The following is a 16,603-nucleotide window of genomic DNA, read 5'->3' on the forward strand; positions in this document are numbered from 1 at the left end:
ATTGGTTCTTCCTTTAATACTACCTTTAATTCAAATCACGGATTTGAGATTAGGAGGTAACTTTAGGACGTCTCAGAACATTTACTGTAACTATAAAAATGTATTAACTAATTACGTATTACAACACCACCGTCTATTGTGTGTGCTTTACGTCTTACTATTGTTCAGCTAGCGATACGGATACAGATACAGATACAGTGCATCAGCCAGATACTGTACCTCACACACACTCACACACACACAATGTTGTCCCAGGTTACCCTAGAAACCATTATTGGTTCTCTCAGATGTATCTCTCTATTGATTCTGGATTCTTTTTCATCAACGCTGAGTGCCACAGTTATCCAGGCCTCTGCCGAGCAAAAATCAGCAAAACATCCTACACATCTGGTCATCAATGGGAATAAAACAGGCAGAGTTAAAATAACTACTAGAACAAAACGGTCCGTCATTGTTTCCGGAATATTTATGTCGGCATCGGACGTGATTCGTTCGGTGTATACAAAAAAAAGGGTGGATGGGGAGGGTGGGGGTGGGGGTGGGGGGGGGGGGGGGGGGGGCATTAAAGCTGAGACGCCCTTCGTTCATCATTATCTGTCAGCATCATTCGCACAGATCATGGTGCACAGATTATTCTTAGGCCATCAAGATTAAAGGCACAACACAGGCTTCTGTTTGGTTACAAGATGGCGGAGTGTTCTGCCTGGCCGCTGCGTGTGCTCGTGCGCTGTCCAATACTTCTGTCACCATTACAGAATACCAGGCAGCCAACTGCTCAAGAACCTGCTAATTGGAATTCAACGAATGGCCGTGAATAAATCATGCGCTAAGCTTCGCATGCACAAAGAGACGTTCTGTATGAAGCGGTGAGAATCAGACATGAAAAACAAGGGAAGATTTATGATTTTGTGCTTTCAAGCTTTATGTGTCTGTATATTTATATAGATTATGTTTAATGAATGTTTATTAAAAGTATGATGTCATCATTTTGCATCTTAATCAATATAAACACATGAAAAAACAAACAAAAAATAAACAACCTGCCAATAGAATCAGACCATCTTGAATATACAATATAAATTTTTATGTACCTAAAATATATTTTCTTTGCATTATACGTACTGTAGTTGGTCATGCTGTGCAACACCCGTATACACTATGTTTTAATTACTATAGAAACAGAATAGATAAACATAATAGTAGGAAGAATAGAGTGACACTAGCACATTAATAGGACAGCTAGTTGTGAACTTTGTACAAGTTTGGACTAAACATGTGGTAGGAAGGAAAAAAAAATCACTGTACAAGCCTCTGGAGGCAGTATTCTGGTCTGGAGGTTTTCTTTGCCACCGTCACCCTCGGCTTTATCATCTGGGACTATCTAATCATTCTGATTTATACACAGTTTTTACATTTCATACAAACTTCCATAATTTTCTTTTGATTGTGTAAAGCTGCTTACGGGACATATTCCAGGACGCAGATCATAAAAGAGAGGCTCTCAGACCTTGAGGAATTGTTTTCACACGTGAATTGGCCACCATGTAATAAACCTTAAGGCGGTCGATCAGAACATTACAATATTGTGTGGGACAGTGTATAGCACTCGAGAATCTGATACTGTATATAGCAAAATATTTCTGTCCCATCACTTGCATTAACTGTACTGTATATCGACGGCCAGAACACAGTATTGGTGCAGATTAATTTTTTTTATATTATACCTATAATACAGAAAATGCGTGTGCCAAAGAAACTACTGTACTTCTGAGGTTTATGCAACATGGAAGTGACCAATCTCGCTTCACATTGTTAACGTTTTGGAGAGATGATTTTATATGTGTCATAAAAAAAGATCAGCGTTATAATGTCTCACTTCAAACAATAATAATTTAAAATGCTAATTATTCTTATTTATTTATGAGTATTGATACTTAATTTCTAAATTCTAGATACTAAAAATTCTAGAAGCATATGACCTGTAAAAATTGTTGCTTAAATTAAGATTTTCTTTTCCCCAAAAAATCTGTAGTGTCCGTAACCATGTCAAATTCATGTTGCAATATTTTAACAATTTTGCATTTTAGATTAATACACTTTTATGCCCTTAAGTTTATGTCTTTTCATGTGGAATCTAAATTAGACACGTTTCATCTAAATGACGATTAAGATCATTTAAAGATTTGAATGAAAAAAAAATTATTTAGCAAATGTGTTTCTTTTTATATAACTGTGTATGCATGTTTATTATGAAAAATGAACTGGAAATTTACTTTCTTACCTAGATGAAACACTTTTTAGCACCAATACCATGTTTTATCTATTTCCATAACGTGTCCTTAACGTGACAAACGAATAGCTAGGAGAGTTTTTTTTTTTTTATCATTCAACAATTTTTTTTGGTAAAAGACGCATGTTGCATTGTTATACAGTTTTACCTTCTGTATATTGTGAGGCTGTGCTATCAGTTATTGACCAGCATAAATCATTCCGGTTATCAAAGCATTCAGAGAATTTCCCAGAGCCATTTATCTCTTAAGAGGATACGTCAAAATCCTTTACGACAAATTAGGCTTGGTGCTTTTCCTCTTTTAACCCAGACAAAACAACAGTGTGACTCAAAAGCGTCTGAATCGTCAAGTAAAGTCAGTAGTAATTAGACATTATCAATAATGCACTCCATACAGCACTTAAACAGAGTTAACCATCATCCCAGTGGTGCAAAGCCTAACGAGTAGCACATCTGTCTTCGGGAAAGTGTTGCGGCGAGTACTTTGCGAAGACTTGAGAAGAGCAAGAACACACATTAGAGAGATGACTCGAAATATATAAATATTTTTGGAGGCTCTGGGGAATGCTTGAGTTCTTGCAAGAAAGCTCCCGCGCTGCTCAACTTAACGCAATTATCACCCTGACTTCTTTTCAGAACAGCCTTTAGGACAGGGTTAGAACGATTCCCTGCTCATTAAGAAGAAATTACAATACGTTTAGGTGCTACAACTGTCTCCTGGATGTTATGAGACCTCTTCAAGTGGTGTTTTAAAGCCTGCGGGGCATCTTTAACTCAGAGCACAATAGCACGGGTGGTGGTACTGATCCACTTAATATGTCGCATCCTTTCCCGAAAGCTGGTCTGCTTTATTAGGAGCACCTGTATACCTGCATATTAACACAAATACCCAAAACAGTGAGTCCAACGTGCTGCAGAGCGATGCGTAAAACACATCATCTACTGTAGATACAGGTCATGTTTCCTTTGTTTTTTTTCTTGTCACATCAAACATCATGATGAATATACAGGAATGGTTGTATGCACTTTAAAGATTTGGTTTGGTTTTTCCATTCGCTGTGGCTTCAAAGACTGTTTCTTTAAGCTATTAGAGCCTTTAAACAAGCCAGGACATTCTCCCCTGAGCTCGCTCATGAACAAGGTGTTTATCTCCACAAAACTGCCTTAATTGCAATTAAATTGTACTTTATAGAGGCACCTTTGGCAGCAATTACAGCCAAGCATTTGGATAATTTTTTGCAAGCTGTCCACACGTGGATTTGGGCACTTCTCCCTATTCTTCTTGGCAGATTCGCTCAAATCCCGTCTCGATCAGACTGAATGACAAACATCTGTGAACTGTCATCAGGTTTCTTCACAGATGTTCCCTAGGGCTCAAGTCTGGGCTTTTGGCTGGAACATTCAAGGGCACTCTGGTGTCATTAGTATAATCATTCGGATTTCAGCCCAAATGGGTCAATTTTTGTCACAATAGACCATGAGAAATGTCTTCCTCATGCTGTTAGAGTCCCCTTCTCTGCCATATGCCATTAACTCAGGAGTGGCTTCTATCTAGTCGCTCTGTCATTAAGGCTCAAATGATGGAGTATTTCTGAGATGATTGGCTTTTCCATCTCAGCTGTGGACATTTGAAGCTCTTTTAAAGTATCCACTGGGTTTTTGGTCATCGCATTGACAGACACCCTTCTAAATCTAAGAAGAGTCCTGGTGGGTACAGATTTCCCCCACTTTACAATGCTTGTGTTTCTGGGAACATTGAAAGCTTTTTGCACTGAAAACACTTGTTTGAAGTGATCTTGGGATGTACACTTGTACAGAAATGGCGCCAAGAGATTTGACTGATTTGGGTAAAATTACTATCCTTTTTTCTCAGACCTGCACTGAGCTTCTCGGACTGTAGTCGGTCATGATCAGTGTTGGGGGACATTACATTGTAAAGTAACTAATTACATTACAAAATTACTATCATTAAAAAGTAATCAGTTACATTACAGCGTTACTTTCTGATAAAAGTAACTATACTCCTTTGTGATTCCTCATGCATGTTGTTTTAGTCAAGACCTTTATAATTATTCTACCATCATCACTCAGTGAAGTTTGGGCCATAATCTGGTAACTACTAATACCCCTATCTCACCTGCGCGGTTTCGCGCAGTTGCCGTAAGTACGGTTTATCATGATTCACCGCGAGGTTTGGCCATGTGATTAGGTTTCCATCTTTCCGCGCGTCGGTCCTCGCATGGTCAAACCGCATAGGTGAGATAGGGGTATAACAGCGGGAATAACAGAGGGGGATGGGTTATCAGGGGCGTGGCTTGTAGGACGACTTTCACACACACACACTAACGGAATCACTGCTGTCTGGCTCACGGATTACATAAATTGTCTAAATAACGGATTACATTTTTGAAAAAAAAACTAAATAACTAAGTACTTAAATGCTATGCGTTAGATCACTTGTTACATCGAAAACGCGTTACACCCACACTGGTCATCAACATACTGTACAACAATCGTGTTGTCTCCAGCCACAACTCCGCCAAACTCAATTCCCATGATACCTTGCGGCCTACAGACATGGCTGCCACAAATTACAACAGAAAGCACAACTCACTTTACCACTCTCAGCCTGGGCACTGCTCACACTGGTTCATCACTGGCTCATCATTACGATTTACTGTAATAGGGATGGGAATCACCAGGCACCTCCCGATACAATATTATCACGATACCTCAACGTAGATTGAATTAAAATTGCGATTCTGTAAGCATCACGGCTTTATAAATATCCTGATCACCGCTCACGGCCAATCAAACCGAAAACCAGCCGATTCTGGTCACTGGCTGATCAACTGGTTCATCTTATTTATAAACGTAAAAATCGATTCTAAAAAATTCTATAATATGTATAGCGTTAAAGTGGTGATACATGAATCTGACTCACAAAAGAATCACGAGTCATAACTGAGCCGTTTTTTCCCACCACCCTTTCCATTTAAGAGTTTTGTAGTCACTTTGTGAAATCCATATTTCATCCCAGTCTCCATTACTATGCCACAGAAACGTCTCCTTCACACTCTTAGACTCCTTTGCCTGCCTCGTGCCTTTTTCCCCAGGAGTCATTTTAATGCTTTTCTGGTTCTTTTTGTCTGCCTGACCTTGACCTTGAGTGCTAGTTTGTGCATGACGATTGCGCCTTGCCTGACCCTTCGCGTCTTTTTGACCTTGTGCTTCCCTGATGTAATGGATTGTATATCATTTTTGCTGAACCTTTATTTAACCAAACTTGCAACTGCATTCCCCTCTCTCTCTCTCTCTCTCTACAATATTGATCTCCAATCTTAATGCTTCAGCATATGAAGACATTTTGGACAATGCTACTGCATGTTTCTAACTCAAAGAAAAAGACTTGCACAGAGCCCTGACCTCAACCCTCTGGAGCACCACTGGGGATGAACTGGAACAGAGCCGTTCCTTCCCGTCCAACATCAGCGCCTGACCTCATAAAAGCTCTACAAGAAGAGTGGAGAAGTTGTTATAGCTGCTAAACTCCATATTGAAGTATTTGGAGACAATGTCCTTGTAGGTTTGGACAAATACTTTTGTCCATATGGTGTAAGTTGTACAAGCATTCTTCCTCAGAAAAAGATCAGTTTAAAGAACTCAGTGAAAGCACTGTGATGTTCGTGCTCATAATGAGTGAATGTAAACAGACGGCAGCTTCGGTGCCGGATATTCCCTTCGCCTCACATGTGCCTACAGGACATTTCCGAGCCGATGTCATCTGCCTGTCGATTTTGGTCTTTTACGGTTTTTGATCTCTGCTTTGATTCATTCCGCTTGATTCCCCTGACACTACACACTCCTTTATTTACCGTATAGTTTTGACCTTTTTTTTTTGCTCCATTTACAATGACTCTTTTGCCTGCCATTTCGCTCTGTCTGTTCTTGTTCCAATAAACTCAGTTTATTGAGCTCTAAACTGCAGTCATGCCCGCTAGGTTTGTCGCAGTCTGACAATCAGAGTGTGAAGCCTGCTGTCTTTCTACTCTGTCGCTCTACAGCATCACCTCCCATTTTGCCCAGTGGCTTCAAAACGGAAAAAAGCTTTTCTTCCTGCTTGTCTCTTCTCTCCGTCTCAAAATTTCTATATACTTTCTTCCAGGTCCTCTTTAAAAAAAAAAAAAAAGCTTCTTATTACAGTGCTCCAAATAAAAAGAAGGAATTTGTGAGTACAAGCTTATAAACCGTACATTTTATTTGGACGACTGTATTTATTACATGGTATGCAAAGAAGACAAAGAATAATATTTCTGTTTTTGTTTTTTTTTTGCTCATGCTAACTGCTTATAAGAGCTCTAACTCTGAAAGAAAAATAAAGTCATTTATTAATGTAAAGTAATAAGAAACTTTCTTGAAATTATCATTTTCTACTTTTATATTACAGTGTTTAAACCACGAGGCGATTTATTTTTTATGCATCCACCACGGGGAGTGTAATAATGTGGTGAATATCTAATATAGAACCCATTTTTACTACACTAACACGCGGGAATAATTGCAGGAAATTTCATTACTCCGAGATACTAAGCTACTTAAGAAACTTTTCAAAGTTAAGACAAATCTAATCCCTGAGCTTTTTGTAGTATTATTTGCTCCAGCAGTAAGTCTTTCAGGTTGAGTAAATCACATCTTATTAGTTTGTGCTAAATTAATTAGCCAATGGTGTAGTGGTTAGCACTGTCGCTTTGCACCTCCAGGGTCTGGGTTTGATTCCCGACCAGGTTCGATTCCCATCTCTGTGTGCATGGAGTTTGCATTTTCTCCCCATGCTTGGTGGGTTTCCTCCTGCAGTCCGAAAACAAGCAGATTAGGCTAACTCGCGTTCCCAAACTGTCCATAGTGTGTAAGTGTATGTATGTGTGCCCTACGATGGATTGGCACCCTGTCCAGGGTGTACCCCGCCTTGTGCCCTAAGCCTCCTGGGATAGGCTCCAGGCCCCCATGACCCTGAATACAGGATAAAGCAGTATAGAAGATGAGTGAGTGAGTGAGTAATTTACCAATTAATCTTCTATTGAAACCCATAAGGAAGAAAAAAGTGTAGAACATATATCTTCTCTCCATTTGTCCACCCATCTAGGAACCTCTGCAGTCTACTTAGTGACTGTGGATTCCAATGGCGACCATTGTATTTATTCCCATTTTTCAACATTCATACACACTACGGGCAATTTGGGAACGCCAATTAGCCTAAACTGGAGGAAACTGGAAAACACTAAGGAAATCCATCAAGTACGGGGAGAAGATGCAAACTCCATGCACACAGACCCTGAGGTGAGAATCGAACCCAGACCCTGAAGGTACTGTACAAGACAACGATCCTATTACATTGCTTCACAAGACGTACTCCTTGTTAGTAAAATCAACGTTGATGTTCTTACAAGAAGAACCCTTATCAAAGCCTCCAACCTCCAAAAGTGAAGGCTGCAAGCACTCCTACGAGATCTCTTCACGAGCGCCGCACAACAGGAAACCTGTCTGTACTAATTTGATCGACTAGAAAGACAGTTCCTTCCACTTTGTGTCTGGCGTCTGACTGATTCTGCTTCGAAATGTGTGTGGTTTTTTTCTTTCTTTCTTACAAACCCGGATATTTGCAAAGTATCTTAGATCTTTTATATTTTATGATTCAAAGCGTATCAGTGAATATTAAATGGCATGAAAACAAAACAGCACTAAAGTTCTGGTCTGGCTGGCTGTTTATTTTACTAATGAATCAGATATGAATCATAAGCCATGAGTCATTTGAGTTAATCTGCTAATGTTGGCTCTTTTAACACTCGATGTACCTCCCACTATTAACAAAACCAGCGTTTTTGTATTTGTCTTGCAAAGCAATCACTAGGGAGACATTCATTACCCGGGGATAAATCAATGAAATGTGCGACAGAGACTGTAAAGCCCTTGTTTTACTGCATTGATTTTAGAGCATTATGCAGTGGGATAGGATGGGTTAGGATAGGCTTAGAATACTACATTCCACAATATTATGTTCAAGTCAAAGCGGATCTTGTGATGAAATTGAAGGCGTAAAAACAGGTTGACTTGAAGCACAGTGCGGTGATGAGACTCTTATCCACAATAAAACAAACGTGTAGAGAAGGTCGTACGTCCGTCATTTACGATCCCGGCCGAGGAGGCTCAGAGATCACTACAGTCGCCCCGTGAACGTTCAGCGAGTGGAAGCCCTGATCGCCACATCCCTAGTACAGTCCCGACCAGCCATTTCCAAATGTCTAAGGCGTTAAAGGAGTTCCTGGGAGGCCAGCGTAAAGCTGAGAAAATATTCTACTGTACCTTAATGGTATTTAAGCCCTATATAAACACTGGAATAAGTGAAATAGTGTAGCTGAAGATTATATAGAGAAATAAAGTTATTTTTCAACTGTATTCTGCACAATCGAAAGTCCCTGTTTGACTCTATCTACAAATAAAACTGTTTTTTTTTAATTAAATGACCTTTTTGTCCTATTGCTTACTTACCAAATCACCATCTGTTTTTTTCCTTTTAATTATTATTATTATTTTTTCTAACTTGATGAAGTATCAAGTATCTCAGGCTTATATAAACAGCAAGCTGACAACACTGTCTAACCAACACACGCACACACACAATTCCTCAGAGTAACATGACACACTGGCTGGATGATTCACTAGCCTTTTTTTAATTACTCTGCTTTTTTAAATAAAAAGTGATTAACAGGGAGAGAAGGTATAACCCTCCCACTTGCTGTAGCAAACATGACCAATTTGGCCTCCTTGGCTCCCTGTCATGGAGAACCACAGCATCAACGGGATTGAAACTTGGCATCATGATCTCAAAATACAGCAATAGCCAAGCCATAATTACTGAAGACAGGAATCTAGTTTTAAAAAAATGCCCTTTTTTAAAAATGCACCCTACTTCTCTTTAAGAAGAAGTTGGATAAAATGTTGAAATATTTCTTAATGAGTATACTTTTCTATCACACCCTGTATATCCCAGAGGATTGCCCCCCCCCCCCCGTAGCCCCCCAGCCCCCCCAACCCCCACCCCGTGACAACCTTTATGAATTTTCAAGCCGCTTTAAATTTTGAAGTTCTTTTAGATGTTAAAATAAATCAGCCACACTCTCTCGTGAAATGTCGAAACGATAGATGAAACTGAAGATTACTTACATCCATTAGAGGAGATCAGAACCCGCAATGCACTTTTGCACAGCTCTAAGCATCAGTAACTCGGCATATGCAGACACAACGTTCAAATTAGCATTGGTTTGATCTCCATCTTTGATCTGAATAATGAGTTTTTTATTTAATCATATGTCTCAGTTTTTATTCTTAGTTTATTTGCTAGAGTCCAGAGTTCAGGTACAAGACTGATTGATTGATTGATTGATTGATTGATTGATTGATTAATGGATTGATTGATTGATTGATTGATTGGTTGATTTGTTATATGGTCAGGTACTTTTTAAATTTAATCGATCCTAGAAACAGGTTCTTGTCCCTATACAGATCATATAGGTGCATTAATATTGCTAACAAAAAAAAATTGTATTTGAGCATTTGGGGGTGAAGGACCTCGCTCAAGGGTCAACAGTGACAGTCCAGCGGCGTCGGGGCTCAAACCGAGGACCTCCTGATGAGCAGTCCAACATCTTACCCCTGCACAGCCTCTGGAGCTTTAAAACTGAGAAAAGTGTTTGAATGTGTTTTATTTTTTCAAATATTGGGAATATGCACAAATGCCTGTAGCAATAATTAAAAAAATTTTTTATTATTTGAAGAATGGCATATAATTAGATTTTTTTAACCTCCTATGACCTAGACGCTACTAGTCCCTTTACTCTTTCTCTCTAATAGAAAACGATAAATATGAAGTTAACCAACGTCTTTACACAGGAAAGAGTTAGCCAAATGAATACACACTCGATAGTGAAAGTTTTCATTTTGTGTGTGTTTTTTTTTTGTTTTCAATGAACTGACATTACAGGTTGATATTACATCTGCTGGTAGAGTAACTCTCCCTCTGTATAAAGGTGCTACTCAACACTGTCTCCATCATCACTGTTGAACCCAACTCTTGAATCGTCTTTGAAAACCCCCTTTAGTGCGGTTGATGGTCTCTCACTGTGCGGTCTGTCTTAATGCTGGATTCCCCATTCTTTCAAATTCTTCACCCATCTGTGCGTATTGTTCTTCTCCGTGGTGTCATCTCTGTGAACATTCTGTAGCGCAGTGGGACACCGTCAGGGATTTTCAAAGAGGATTCAAGACTATGTTGGGTTGAACAACATATATCAGGTACTACAAAGTTAGGCGTGTTTTTCGGTACTGCCAATGAACAAGGATATATCCATCCATCCAGCCATCCATCCATCCATCCAGCCATCCAGGAACATAGATTGTACATGGCATTTATTCCCATTTTTACGACCATAGTGGGATCTCCGGTCAAGATCCTACAGGCCAATACAACGCCAATTAGCTTAATCTGTACGTCTTCGGACTGTGGGAGGAAACTGGAGTACCTGGAGAAAACCCACCACTTTAAAATCCTCAAAAGTAAAGCATGGACTCACAGTGACAAAGAAAATAAATCCTCTTTGAGGTTACCTACCTGATGATTAGTATTAGGTTTAAGTAACGTTCTAGTTCAGGTATTCTTAATGGCAAATTTCTTGGTCGCTAAAGTTTATACACCATAAAATACAGCAGCATCATAGATTGCATTTTTACGTCTACTCGATTCCGTCTTCTCTCTGCATCTCTTTAATTCCCTTCACAGATGTGAGCGTGGCAGACGACTGAGCGACAGTGTTTACCTCTCATTGGGAATCACAGATGCCTCAGCTTCAGCCCAAGTTTACATCGGAATCTTTTACAAGGGCTTATAATTTTTTTTTTATGTTAGGAGAAGCAACAGTGTTTGAAGTGTCTGTGTAATAATACTGTGCGCTGCAGGTTATCAGCACGTGCCACAGCTGTATGTGTGTCACCACATCTGCAGTGACTTGGGGTATAGAGAAAGCGGAGGAGGAGGGGTACGAGGGGTGAAACTGATGTCACTGCCACAACTTGGGCCATACAGCACTGCAGTGGGTAACAGGGGATTTGGGTCTCAGAGCATGCACATCCCATATACAGTGTGTGTGTGTGTGTGTGTGTGTACACCTTATCACAGACACGTCATATGGTTATACGGTTATTATAATATGTGTATTTTCTCTCTAAGTTTCTCTCTCTCTCTCTCTCTCTCTCTCTCTTTCACACACACACACACACACACACACAATGATAAATTCCACTTTTACGTCTAGAGTAAGAGTAAGGAGACTGAAAGAGTCATGAAAGGCCCTGCATATCAAAGAACAAATGGCAGATGGACACACACGCACACACACACACACACACACTATTGCATTGCCATGAATCATTTACCAGGCTGGGAGAAACCCAGCACACACACCCACACACACTAGGCACCCAGCTAGGGCAGGAAACTGAGAGTAAGTGTGTATGTATGTGTCGAGAAAAGAGAGAGAGAAAGAGAGAGAGAGAGAGAGAGATCTAATTATCAGAGCAATTTCACACCACCTCACATGGCGCCATGTTTCATGGATCAAAAAAAAAAAATGCCATCTTGAGTCCTAATGAAGGCATAACTCCGGCTGGGAATTTTCAATCGGCAATTTTTTTTTCAAAACCTGAAAAAAAGAATTCCCGAATATTCATTAAGAGATAGCGGTCAGGTTTCACTGGTAGCAAGAACTTCTTTCCCAGCGCTGCTCAAGGACATATTAATGCGAATTCCTGCGTAGCGATGTAACAACTGCACCGTTACACAGCGTGCGACTTTAATTCCCATCAGCCGCAAATGAGGTGGAATCAGGTCACATGACTCGTTGCAACTCGTTAATGAGCACTAGTGTAGGTACTTGCACCTCCAAGAGGCGCCCCAGTCAAACCAGGACTTTCTGAGAGTGAACATATGCATAAGATCAATTATTATTTCCAGTAAAGTGATAAGACTCTTTACTGAGCCACAGTAAAACATTTGAATGGTTTAAAGGTTTTAAAGAAGGCATATCAAAATATGTAGATTTTTTTGGAATGCTTTAAAAATCAACATATAACTTGAAGAAGAGACGCATCTGTCTATGAGAACTAAACACACACACCGCTTGCCAACTCATTACAGGGAGTTATCACTTGTTTGGGCCATTAAAGGAGTTCCTGGGAGGCCAGGACGTCCAATCATGGCTCCGTTGTACTTGAAAAAACGTTCAACCTTGATGGTATCCAAGTGCTAGTGAAACACTGGGATAAGTGCATTAGTGTAGCGGGGGATCTACAGACTAAAAGATTAAAGCTCTGCTGCATCGCTCTCTTTAGGTTTTTCCTTTAGATTGACTAGGAGTCACCAGATTAAACCAAGTCTTAAAGGCAGAACTATAGAATTAAATTTGGGGAAAATGACCATGTGATATGCACAATTATATCGTGCAGATGTGTATGACGGACACATGTAGTGAATATCAGACTTTAGTAAAGGCTATAGAGCAGTGAGAACATACGTATATTCGTTATTTATTCATTTTTAAATGACAATCTACTGGGAAACCAATTCTGCCATATCGTTCCACAGCGTAATAATTGTGTGGGAAAACGTGAAATGTTACTTTAGAACTGGAATGGTGGTCATAAAAAAGAAAAGAACTTGTGAAGCACGTAGGAGATCTCAGTGTTCACAATAATCGAAAACAGAATACATCCAAAACATTGTAAGTGCCATGGAACTGTGTAGTAAAGAGGGCAAAATGAGGCACCGTGGTGACATTACCAAAAACAGAACGCTTTTTGGACTAAAGGATGAGAATAAAATCTGATCAACGAGGCTGCTGAGAGACCTACAACGGCAGAAAGATCTGCTCACTAATTGGACATTGCTCTAAAAAAATATATGTTTGGCACAAAAAACAGACAGACTATCACCCGAGGAACGCCATAACCACGGTGAAGCATGCTGGCGGCGGCATCGAGCTACGTACTGCATCTCTTAAGCTAGAATTAGAGCTATAATAAAGATAGAGAATAAGGAATGGTGGATCGCTCTCATTTGGCACAAAACCTCCAGGCGACTGTCAGACAGCTGAGGATGAAGAAAAATTTCACCTTCCACTATGATAATGACTGCAAGCACAAATCCAAGACAACAAAGGCGAGGCTTTAAAAGAAAAAGATCAATGTTTTGGAACGGAGCCAGATCTGATCCTATCCAAACCCCCTAGAAAAGGGCATTCAGGAGCTCCTGTGTGAATTTGATATATATTCGGAGCATTTCAGAATATAATCGCCAGACTAGGATGTGCTAAGATGGTACACTCTTGGTTAAGTGGTGTGTTACAAGCAGGGGAGAAAAAAGTGCTTTGAGGAAGTACTGTATTAGTTAAGGCATGTGTGCATTTATGCAGCCAGGGCATTGTGAGATTTTTCTTTGACTATCACAAAAACCTGATATTTTGTTCAGTATCTCTGCTCACATTCAGTCTCACTGCTGTATTTACACCTGCACCAACAAAGCATTCGACATGAGAGATTCTTCAGTTAAACAATTGCCATCCAGGAGGAAAAACGTGTTTCAGGCACTCACCAAAATCCTGTCTTCTGATTTGCCATTTTTGGTTTCAAGCTTGACACCACGAGCGAACTTGATCCCAGACTTGTCGACAAACTTCCTGATGCTGTCTGTAAGAAAAAAGAAAAGAAAAAAAAAACAGCAAAACCATTACCGCGTGCACTCTCCATCTGGCAATCTGACCAATATAAATACACACAGTCATCCAAGCACATCGGGTAGATATGCATCAGCAATCCACAGACGCGGAAACCTTCATGTCTGGGACTGATGGCAGCTTAGGACAACTACATATTTTTACAAGAAATATCGACGTTGAGTGGAAGCAGAACAAACATGGACGATCGCCGTTTGGCTTTGGTTAGCGTAGGTACGTAGTTTGTTTTTTTTTTTTTTTTTTTCAAATGCGCTGTTGGGGGAAAAAAGATCCCCCCCCCTCCTCCCCCCAGTAAAATCCATCTTGGAGGCAAGTTGCAAATTTCTTATCCTGACGACATCACAGCCATTAATGGCCGAGAGCCAAGAGAGCACAATTGACCGTGATGTCCGGGTGGAATGGATGAATTATGTATCACTCCTCCCCTATTAATCATACAGTCACTAGACAATAATGAATGTTTTGTGAGATCATGGATGCAAAAGCAGGCTGATAGTTTTTTTTTTTCAAACATGGTAACATCATGTGCCTAAGAAAACATGTGAGATCCTTCATCTTAGCTGTCTTATCAAATGAATCAAGAATAGGTTAACTCCAGGAAAAAAAAAATCTTCTCATTGATTGAACACAACCTGGCATATCTTGAGTCAAAAATTATCCGCACTCTGGCTCTAGAATTTATTTTAATACATTTTTTCAGGGTTTTCAATACATTTTGTCCATCTGTTAACAAGCTTTGGTATTCCCTCATTAAAAAATGTTTTACCCTGAGCTGTGAGCCACAAATGCACAAATGCACCGCTGTCTTCGCTTCTTCATCAGAAGTGAGTCTTTATTCTAGTAGGGCTGCTTTTAGTGAACCAAATATGAACAAATCAGGACTATATGGAGAATGCTTTAACACATCAAAACAAAGGTTTTGCAGAATGTCGGCCGTGTGGGCAGAAGTGTGCGGACGTACATCGCCATGCAAGATCACAGAGCCCTTTGATAGGTACTCCGCATCTCACCATGAGTCAAACCGCGTAGGTGAGATAGGGGTATTAGCTCTTCAATAAGCATCTTACTGTAACAAGCACTGTTGATTTTTGAACCTTTTTCCTGATGATGCTCCAATACTGGATCTTGAGAATCCCAGAAAACTGTGAGCATTGATGAATCCATATCTCGTAATGATTCTCTTTAGGAAACTTTCACCTTCCTTAGAGTACCTTTACAAATTTTGATTGCAGATATCTAAACGCTTGTGTTTATGCTCTTCTTGTGAGTGGTTTCAGCACCAGGTACCCCCTCAGACCACAAAAACAAAACAAAAAAACATAATTGTATGCTGCTCTTCTTTCATGCAAATCAAAAGCGGGGCATCCATTTTTGCTCGCATCGCAGTTACAAATGAACTGATGTAACGTGTTTCACACCTGCACAACCATGACTGGGAAACGGAAAGCGTTTAAGATAAGACAGTGTGGCCAACACAAGGTTTTAATATAATCGGAGTGCGGATCATTTTTGACTCAGATAATTGACTGGTTTCATGAACCCACAGCCTGGGCTGGGAAGAAATCAGCCTCAGCATCCCTTTTTTTTTTTTTTTTTTTTGCAGGAGGAGATGATAGATGATAAACACTGACACTGACACTGAAAACATGTCCTAGGTTTAAGATTTTATATTAAGTGTTAGACCCAAGACATGCACGCGCACACACACACACACACAGTGCCCTAGTACAGTACAGTAGTATGCATACAGTAACATGAAGTGACAATAAGACAAGCAGCCGTGCTGAAGTGAAGTGATAAGAGTGAGAGACGGGATGTCCTGGTGCTGATTATGACAGGCAATTAGCGCGGGAGTAATTAAGGATCGGCAGCGCGGGCACGCGCGCGCGTGAAGGAAGGAAGGGAGGAAGAGCGCACGTGTGAATAAGCGCCAAGAGTGAATTAACGCGCGGGGAGGATACGTGCATCCCCTACACACACACACACACACACATAGGGAAGCCTGGCCGCGCCTTACAACCATAGCCCTTTCTTTGCACTTGGGCATAAATAAACAAGAGTCCTGCATCCAAAACGTGCGCGCGCGCACACACACACACACACACACACACACATAGAGGATCACACCGCATCTCATATAAACAGTAAAATCAGGCACATCCACGCAGCATGCAGGATTACAACATCTCGAATCCGGTTTAAATCTGCGAGTCCGTTATTTCCGTTTGATCTGATCCGCATCGTGCTGATGAGCAACATCTGGATAATCATCAATCTAATGCCCGCGATCTATTGTTTTCTGATTGTTTGCCGATTTATTATTATTATTATTATTATTATGATGATGATGATGATGATTATTATTATTATTATGTTATTTGTTGTCCTCACCTGTCAGGTCTCTGGACAGGCTGGGGAAACACAGAGCCGCGATGTCTTTCGAAGCCATTTCCACCTCCTCTTCCACCCTCTC

General features: G+C 40.3%; 1 protein-coding gene across 2 annotated transcripts in view; it reads right to left on the reverse strand.

Annotated features, from left to right (window-relative positions):
• Window positions 1–16,603, reverse strand: part of LOC128542696 (capping protein, Arp2/3 and myosin-I linker protein 3-like) — a 58,170-nt gene extending 41,567 nt beyond the window's left edge. For both annotated transcript variants that reach the window (XM_053512665.1, XM_053512656.1), the window contains exons 1-2: window positions 16,522–16,603; window positions 13,989–14,083 (exon numbers count right to left, since the gene is read on the reverse strand). In XM_053512665.1, the coding sequence (XP_053368640.1) occupies window positions 13,989–14,083; window positions 16,522–16,579 (153 nt within the window). In that variant the 5' untranslated portion in view covers window positions 16,580–16,603. The remainder of the gene's footprint in view (window positions 1–13,988; window positions 14,084–16,521) is intronic.

This window comes from Clarias gariepinus, chromosome 2 (genome assembly GCF_024256425.1).
Source record: "Clarias gariepinus isolate MV-2021 ecotype Netherlands chromosome 2, CGAR_prim_01v2, whole genome shotgun sequence".
Classification (NCBI taxonomy): domain Eukaryota; kingdom Metazoa; phylum Chordata; class Actinopteri; order Siluriformes; family Clariidae; genus Clarias; species Clarias gariepinus.